The 9646-nt window shown below is 46.8% G+C and overlaps 1 protein-coding gene across 4 annotated transcripts in view; it reads right to left on the reverse strand.

Annotated features, from left to right (window-relative positions):
* Positions 1-8807, reverse strand: part of NAF1 (nuclear assembly factor 1 ribonucleoprotein) — a 72275-nt gene extending 63468 nt beyond the window's left edge. Inside the window, exons 1-2 of one of the 4 annotated variants that reach the window (XM_075127780.1) lie at positions 8500-8807; positions 2511-2652 (exon numbers count right to left, since the gene is read on the reverse strand). In XM_075127780.1, the coding sequence (XP_074983881.1) occupies positions 2511-2652; positions 8500-8708 (351 nt within the window). In that variant the 5' untranslated portion in view covers positions 8709-8807. The remainder of the gene's footprint in view (positions 1-2510; positions 2653-8499) is intronic. The other 3 variants (XM_075127779.1, XM_075127781.1, XM_048847597.2) reach the window with 3 other exon arrangements.
* Positions 8808-9646: the final 839 nt, after the last annotated feature.

Below are 9646 nucleotides of genomic sequence, written 5' to 3' on the forward strand. Positions count from 1 at the left end.
TACAGCCATACTAGGTCAGACCAAGGGTCTATCTAGCCCACTTTTGTGTCTTCTGACATTGGCAGGTGCTGGATGCTTCAGAGGGAATGAACAGAACAGGGCAATTATTGCCCGATGTATTTAGTCCCACCTTCTGGAAGACAGAGGCTTATGGACACCAAGAGCATGGGGTTGCATCCCTGACCATCTTGATGGACGTATCCTCTATGAGCATATCTAATTCTTTTTAAAACCCAGTTATACTTTTAGCCTTCACAACATCTCCTAGCAATGAGTTCCACAGGTTGATTGTACGTTGTTTGAAAAAGTTCTTCCTTAGGTTTGTTTTAAGCCTGTTCATTTTGTTGGGTAAGCCCTGGTTCTTGTGTTACATGAAGGAGTAAACAACATTTCCCTATTCACTTTCTCCATATCATTCATGATTTTGTAGACCTCTATTATATCACCCATAGTCATCTTTTCCAACTGTCAGAGTCTTTTAAATCTCTCCTCATAAGGAAGCTGCTCCATACCCTAATTTTTCTTGCCATTCTCTGTACTTTTTCCAATTCTAATATATCTTTTTCTGAGATGGGGTGACCAGAACCACATGCAGTATTCAAGCTGTGGGTGTACCATGGATTTATACAGTGGCATTATATTTTCTGACTATCGATCCTTTTCCTAATAGTTCTTTATATTTATATGGTTCTGTTAACTTTTTAACTGTCATTGTACATTAAGTGGATGTTTTCAGAGAAATATCCACGATGACTCCAAGATCTGTTTCTTGAGTGCTAACAGCTAATTTAAGCCACATCCTTTTGTATGTACAGTTGTATGTTTTTCCAGCGTGCATTACTTTGCACTTGTCAACACTGAATTTTATCTGCCATTTTCTTACCTAGTCACCCACTTTAGTGAGATCTCTCTGTAACTCTTCAGAGTCAGCTTTGGACTTAACTATCTTAAATAAATTGGTATGGTCTGCAAACTTTGCAACCTCACTGTTTACCCCATTTTCCAGACCACTTATCAGTATGTTGAATAGCACAGGTCCCAGTACAGATCCTTGGTGGACCACACTATTTACCTCTCTCCATTCTGAAATTGATCATTTATTCCTATCCTTTGTTTCCTATCTTTTAAGCAGTTATTGATCCACGAGATGACCTTCCCTCTTATCCTATGACTGCTTACATTGCTTAAGAGCCTTTGGTAAAGGACCTTGACAGAGGCCTTCTGAAAGTCCAAGTCCACTGGATCACCCTTGTCCACGTTTGTTGATCCCCTCAAATAATTCTAATAGATTGATGAAGCATAACTTCGCTTTACATTTCCCCAACATATTGTATTCATCTATGTGTCTGATAATTTTGTTTTTTACTATAGTTTCAAGCAAGCTGACCAGTACTGAATTTAGTCTTGCCAGCCAGATCACCTCTGGAGCTTTTTTTTTTTTTTTTTTTAAAGTCAGCATTACATTAGCTATCCTCCAGTCATCTGGTACAGAGGCTGATTTAAGTGATAGATTACTACAATAAGTAGTTCTGCATTTTCATATGAGTTCCTTCAGAACTCTTGTGTGAATACCATCTGGTCCTGGTGACTTGTTACTGTTCATCAATTTGTTCCAAAACCTTCTCTCCTGACATCACAATCTGACAGTTCCTCAGATTTGTCACCAAAAGAGAATGGCTCAGGTATGGGAATCTCCCTCACATCCTACATAGTGAAGACTGATGCAAAGAATTCATTTAACATCTCTACAACAGCCTTGCCTTTCATTTACCACTTTGATCATCCAGTGGCCCCACTGATCGTTTAGCAGGCTTCCTGATTTTTACGTACTTAAAAAAGTAATGCTGTTGGTTTATTTCTTTTGCTAGTTGCTCTTCAAATTCTCTTCTAACCTGTCTAATTACACTTCTACTCTCGACTTGCCAGCATTTATGTTCGTTTCTCTTTTCCTCTGTAGGATTTCACTTCCAATTTTTAAAAGATGTCTTTTTACTCTAACCACCTCTTGTATTCTATTTCACCATGGTGGCATTCTTTCGGCACTCTTACTGTTTTTCTTTTTTAACTATTTGGGATATACATATAGTTTAAGTCTCTATTATGGTTTTTTTAAAGTTTCCATGCAGTTTGCAGGCATTTCACTTGTGACTATTCCTTTTAATTTCCATTAACTAGCCTCCTCATTTTTGTGTAGATCCCCTTTTTGAAGATGAATGCTATTGTGGTGGGTTTCTTTGGGTTTTCCCCCCCTACAAGGGGGTTGCATTTAATTACATGATGGTTACCAAGAGGTTCAGCTATATTCACCTGTTGGACCAGATCCCGTACACCACTTAGGACTAAATCTTAAATAATTAACTCTGGTACTTCTCAGCAAGTGAGAGCCATAAACCCATTGATTATTTTATTTTAAAAAAGGAATTTTACAGAAGCTGTAAATATATGAAGTTAAATATATTTAACACGATAACTGAAAAATGTTGGAAAGGTAGCTTTCATAATATACTTACTTCAAGAGGCAATTCATCTTTTGTTTTAACATGGGAAGATGTGTTATCCTTTCCATTTTGCTGACCATCACTTTCAGCAGATCCAATTGAAAGAGAACATGAAGAAGAGGAGGCAGAAGATGAACTATCAGAATCCGTATCACTGCATAAGACAAAGAACAGGAGTTATAAACATCTGTGTCTTTTTTTGTAAGAAAACTCCTATTGTACAGTAAAATAAAAGACATAAGGATTATACTTTCATCTATTATCCTTGGATAACTCAAATAAGGGCACAACACAAGATTAGGCCATGGAACAAAACCACCATCTTTCTTAGATTGTAAGCTTACTGGGTCTATGAGTGTTTACATAGTCCTGACTGAGGTCCCATTTTACTAGGCTTCCTGAACACCACTGTAATAAAAATAATTGCAAATATATTACACACACAAACACACTTTCAATTTATGCAAAGATATTGTGGTTACAAAACAAATTTAAGTTTATGTGGAGGTGTTGTGTATCCATTGCTATGTCACCTAAGCATATGACAAAATTAAACTTATAGGTTTAAACTGTCTGCTACAGAGTACACAGCCACCGTTCCTGTACAACCAACAAAAACATTAACATGGAGTCTAGCCAGTCAAGCAAATACTTGCTCCAAAAGATACATTTTGCAACATACTCTGAAGGTAAATAATTCCTAGCTCTTACAGATAAGGAACAAGTTGAAGCCAATGACAACCCCCTGAAAATGGCCTCTTTTTACCCTGCAATTATGCATTTAGAGATTTAACAATTTCATCTGTCACAAAGGTACACAGGGCACAAGACATCTTTAAGGTAGCCAAGTCCTAAACCATTAGGCTTTATAGGTAAGAAGCAACACCTTGATTTGCACACACAAGCAGTTAAAAGGAGGTACTTCACACAACACAGTCAACCTGTGGAATTCATTGCCAGGGGATGATGTGAAGGCCAAAACTATAACAGGGTTCAGAAAAGAACTAAATCAGTTCATGGAGGATAGGTCCATCAATGGCTACTTGCCAGGATGGCCAGGGATGCAACACCATGCTCTGATGGTCCCTAGCCTGTTTGGCAGAAGCTGGGAGTGGACGACAGGGGATAGAGCACTTGATGATTGCCTGTTCTATTTATTTTTTCTGAAGAACTTGGCATTGGCCACTGTCAGAAGACAGGATACTTGGCTAGTATGCAAGTTCTTATGTTCTTGTTCCACTGAGCAGAGGGGCTCCCAGGTTCTGTATTAGTTAAAGTTTCTGAGCCATCTTCAAAGAAAACCCTGAATTCACTGCAGCACTCTGGCCTGGAGGTTGGAAAGGTCTGCCTGAACATGGCAAGGTGTGCAACTAGGGAGCGCAATCAACTGTCATCAGCAATTGTCCAAATTACTTCTCCCCTGAAGGGCTAAAATCCATACGCTGTTTATGTTACAACCTGATATACAGACTGTGTCAGCTCTTTTTACAGGCCCAAAATCCAGAGTTTGGTCAAGAAGACAGAGGCCTAGCAAACAGTGAACAATATTAGCTAAGAAGCAGAACAAACAAAGGACAACCTTGCTTTTTGCAAAGATAAGCTTGGTCAGCAAGAAGCCAGGCGGAAATTATAATTGGGGACTTTATCTCAAAGTTGCAAACAGACCTAAGGAATGAAAGGGGCCCTGTTTCTTCTGTAGAAGAGGTGCCTTCCTACACACCAGCCTTGAGTTTACGGAAGAAGTTCAAACACGTCCGTATGAGATAGGATATCCTCCCTCTCACAGATGTGCACCTCTCCTCCAAGCCATTGCCAGTGCCTGCCTTAGAAACACAAATGAACTAAAAGACTATCTTTAATGATATATACTTTTCATTTGTCCTTTTGCTTTAACTCCTAGGTGTGTACCTGTCGGACAATCAGGGAGCTACTTCATTCCTATGGATCCCAAATCAGAATTCAACATATATATTTTATACTAACACACTATATATTGTTTTAAGGAAAATACCTGTGTATACCTGTGTACGAATTAAGTGATATGTGTTAACCTGAAACTATGGGCAGAGACATTATGTAACCTTTCGACCATTGGCTACTGTGCTTATCTTGTCTTGCTGCTAGACCTATCCGGGGTTTGGGACTGCCTACCCCACCAGTTCCCACTACCCATGGAAAATCCATATAATCCATTGTAATCAATTGTTTGGCAGTGTCTCTGAGCTTAATAAGCGAGGTGACACTGTCAGCGCTGTACGTAATAAACGCACGTGCTTGATTCTACACGGTGTCCATATTTTGTTCCTTCATTCCCCCCAAACTACCTTTTCCAACTTCAGCTTCAGCCAACTCTCCAAAAGGCAGTTTCATTGCATTCTCAAAATCTATCTTCTATATCTGATAGAAGAGAGAGAGCAAAGTAGCAGCAGCAAACTATGGTACTACAGCTTAGAACTCTTTGCAATTTCCCAGACACATACTAAAAGAGAGTAACACATACTAAGAGTTACACATACTAAGGAGAGTAACAAAATGGAATCTCTAGGAAGCTATTATAAAGCCTTAAAGGAGAATTAGCAATATCAATCTTCCAAGTTTCTTCAGAAACGAAAGAAAAAAGCCACTGCAGAAACAACCTAATTCAGACATATCAGCAACACCTCAGTCAAGAGTAACAAAAGGTTTTGATAGAGCTCCTATCTCGTTGTGCAGAAAGGTCTAATCAACTAAGGCCCGGTCTACATCTAATAAACAGATCGACATACCTACATCAGTGAAGGTCATGAAAAAATTCACACCCTGCACAATGTAGCTAGGTTCACCTATCCCTCACTATAGACACAGCTAGGTCAACAAAAGAATTCTTCCATTGACCTAACTACTGCCTCTTCGAGGAGTCAATTTACTATAGCAATAGAAAAATCCCTTCCATCACTGAGTAAGTGTCTACACTTCAGCACCGTAGCTACATCATTGCTGCTGTAGCACACGTATAGGGTGACCAGACTTCCCATTTTTAAAGGGACAGTCACATTTAAGCCCTCCTGCAGGTGTATGGACTTTTTCTTAAAAACAGGCAAACTGTCCCATATTTTCTGTTTCTCCCCTTCTGCACCCGTCCCCACCCCCCAATCAATAAAGGAGGGTCCTGCTGCTGGCCAGAACCCTGTTTGACAGCTGCCCGGACCAGTGATAAGTGTGTGTGTGTGGGGGGGGGGGGGGGGGGGGGGAGGGGGGTTTCCAGTGGCAGCTGATGGGTGTGCAAGGTTGGTGGCAGGGCAAAGCTGCAGCACACGGGGGCGGACGCTCCCCCTGCTGGTCCATCAGTACAGCCCCCGCTGCGTGCCAGCTCTTGGCCCCTGTCCTGTTGCCAGCCAGCACTGGCTGCGCGCTACAGTGGCTGGTGAGTGCAGACAGGCACCAGGCAGCGGAGTTACATGTTGCCTCTGCTGCCCACCCATCGGCCCTTTACATGCTGCCCCTCTTGCTGTCCTCTCCCTGCTTTACCCCTTCACACACCCCTCCCAGCCCTGCTGCTCCTCCATATCCTCCCCGGCGGGGTGCGTCCTGCTTCAAGAGCTGTGCAGAGAACCAGCCCCTGATCGGAGCACTCAGCTCACCAACAGCCTTGCCAGCAGGCTCCTTCCTTCCCCCTCTATGTCTGGCTGGGCAGGCACCCAGGGAAAGCCCAAGACCTTCCGGCCCGGGGCACTGACCAGGAGGTGCCAAGCCCTGCATGTGCTAAAGCCCCACACAGCACTGGCACCGGTTAGACTCTCCGCGCCTCAGCTAAGCTCTGGAGTGGTGGTTGGAGGGGCGGGGGGGAAGCGATTTCCAGCCTGTTTGCACCCCAACCCTGCAGGCTCCACAGCACCCTCTTCACCGGTCCTGCCTCCAGGAAATGTGGGGCTGCTCCATCCCCTAGGCACCCTCTCCGGCTGAGCTACCTCTCTGGCTGGGTTCCCTGAAGCCCCTGCAGTCAGATTCCTTGGGCCCTGGTGCACAATGCATCCTTAGGGTTTAACCCCTTCCTGCCTGCGCTGTAGCCATGGGACAGGAGGAGGCTGGGTTATGTTGGTGGCCAGCAGCAGCCTGGAGGTGCCTTTCTACACTGTGCGGGCAGGAACGGACAGGAGCTGCTTCCAGCCACAGGGATGGGGGTGGAAGAGATGAGCTCTGCAAAGACAGGGGCTAGGTCATCCCTTCCCCTCCTCCTGCCCTGCGGCTGGAAGCAGCTCCCATCCCTTCCCTCCCACACCGTGCGGAAAGGCTGCTGCTGGCCACATTCTGGTGGGAACCCTGGCAGAAATGGGGGGCGGAGGGGGGGGGAGAGAGACACACGGACATGTAACCTTGCGTGCCCCACCCCCCCTTGTACATTGCCACAGGAAGATGTGGTGCCAGGTACAGGAGAGGAGGGTCTGTCCCAAAGGCCCAGCCAGGCATGGAGGGTGGAGAGTGCCAGGCAGGGACAGTCAGGTCAATCACACACCCCCAACACCTATGTAAGAGAGCTGTACCAGAGTGTGTGTGTCACCCCTCCCTGCAAGTCAAAGAAATGGGCTTGCACTTCAAATGGAAAGTGATGAGGTTTGTGATGGTCTTTCATGGGGGGAGCTCATTCCAGTGTCTTGTACCATCCACCGAGAATCATTTCTGTGAGGGAGACAGAACTTTTACTATTGTTGTTGAGAGTTCCATTATGCAAGAGGAGAGGGGAACTGTTAACCACAGTCTTTGTCTAGGGATTTTAGGTGGTGTTTTAGATCTCTTGGACCCATAAAGTGCTTTACAGATAAGGACTGAGACCTTGACTCAAAATTATATGGGAAGTCGGTGAAGAGAGCAGAGAACAGGTCTGCTATGATGCAGAGGAAATTCACTGCAGTGTTTCGTTCTAGATAGTGTTTCCTAAGTGCCAAAGGCTTCATGCCCAGGCATATTGCATTGCTGCTGTCCAGCCAAGAGGTGATAAAGGCATGAACAACTGAGACCAAGTCTTTGTACACCAGGATGTGATGGAGTCTCCTAGCCAAATGGAGAGGATAGAAACATTACTTATGATTGTATCCAAGTGCGCATCCTGTAGCTAGTAAATTGCAGCTCCCTAAGCATGCTCAGGACCCCAGCATACAAAATCAACAGGACAGCATATTTATCTCCTGATAGTGAATCTATAGAAGGATTCAAGTCAGTCTGATCCGACTTAACCACAAAGTAGATGGAAAATTCCTCTCACCAACTGTATTACACTTCTGCTCACATCTGTACTTACAAAGCGAGTCTGTTCTCACTTACCTTTCATACCCCAAGGAACAGTTCTGCAAGCCTGGACTAGATACATTTTTTACCCTTCACTATAGCTTCAGCAAGTAAGTTGGAAGTCCCCTAAATCAACTCTTTCAAATTTGTTCACCATGACCCACCTGTACTAGTGCAAAATCAACTAGAACAGTGGTTGAGGGCCCATTGTTAAAATTATGACTCCCCATCCACACACTCACCCAACAAAGAGTAGAGATTAGGGTTTGGCTTAAAACACCAGTTGATACCAATAACCTCGACAGATAACAACCTGCCTTGAATTTTATATTGATTGAATTTTCACATTTTCAGCAAGTAATGCTTAGTGCTCCTCCCTTTCCGCAGGGAAGACAACACCTGTGAGGAGGACAAGGCACAAGAGCACATCCAAGGCACAAGAACACATCCAAGGCACAAGAGCACATCCAGAGGGCTGCTGGGGGACAAAGCCAGTAGAACCATAATCACGGAAATACACACGAATGGGGCAATGATACTTTTCTGATGGTGGAGACTGGCAGGCCCAGGGCTCCGCCGGTCAGCGCTTCCCCAAGCCGCACAAGCGTGAAACTGACAAACCCTCCGCTCAGTTTCGCGGCTGCTCCTGCCAACCCCGAAACTGACCGGAGCTGTGAGGGCCAACGGCCGGCACAGGGGACGAGGGGCGGGGGCGCAGGGGCGAGAATGGGCTACGCACCTGTCCGAGTCGGAACTGCTTTCGCCGGGCTGCTCCTCCTGCAGGCCCTGAGGGCCGGCGCCTCCTCCAGCCTCAGGCGCCGAGGCCTGGCCAAGCTCCTCGCCGCCCCCAGGGTCCTCGTGCCCCAGCTGCGGCCCCCCAGTGCTGGGACTCCCCGGAGCCCCCACGTTATCAAACTTCAGCGTCTCCAGCTGCTCGACCACCTCCATCTACCCCCGCCCGTCCCCCACCGCAACAGCACGCGGCTAACGGCCACGCGCCTCAGTCTCGGCCCCGCCACCCCAACTTCCGGCTTCCTCCACACGTGCGTAGGGTCTGGAACGACTCTCCGGGGAACAGCCGCAGCACTCGCGCGCATGCGTATTGCGTCCACGGGCGGGCTCACGTCCCCATTCGCCCAGCCTTTTTTCTTTTTCCCGCTGTGTGCGCATGTGCAAAAAATAATACTTAAAAAAAAAAAAAAAAAAAAAAAAAAAAGCCCGCGAGTCGGTGGGAAGCTGCTCCCTGAGGAGCGCCAGTTCTGCCTTCCCCTCCCCTGGGCGCTCGTGACAGCCGCAGGCGGGGCGGGCCCAAGCAGAGAGAGGGCTTTGAAGGGGCCCCACATAGACTCCCCCAGTCCCTGACGGTGAGAGTTTGCGAGGGTCCCGCTCTGAGGGGCGGCGGCGCCGCTGTGTGACTCCGCAGCAGCTTCAAAGTCCCCAGCCGCGCACGGTTACATTTTACGCCCCCCCCCCAAGCCCCCAAAGTATAGGGGAGGAGAGTCAAGTGCGTAAAACGAGCACACTCGACCCCTTCAGCACTGCACTGTCGGAGGGGTACAGGGCCAAGGCACAGCATGAGGGGGGTGGGTGCATCCCAACACCCTGCCCCAGGTCAGAACCCCTTACTGCACCCAAACTCCCTCCCAGACGCTGCACCCGCTCCTGCACCCCAATCCCCTGCCCCAGCCCAGAGCCCCCTCCTGCATCAAACTCCTGGACCCCACATCCCTCACCCTCTCCTGCACCCCAGCACTCTACATCAGTCTGGAGCTCCCTCCCGCCCCCAAACTCCCTCCCAGACCGTGCACCCTCTCCATTAATATAGTAGAAATGTGCGGCCCATGACGGCGCACCAAAATTCGTGGAGTGTCCCCCCTGCGAAAATT

This window comes from Caretta caretta, chromosome 4 (genome assembly GCF_965140235.1).
Source record: "Caretta caretta isolate rCarCar2 chromosome 4, rCarCar1.hap1, whole genome shotgun sequence".
Classification (NCBI taxonomy): domain Eukaryota; kingdom Metazoa; phylum Chordata; order Testudines; family Cheloniidae; genus Caretta; species Caretta caretta.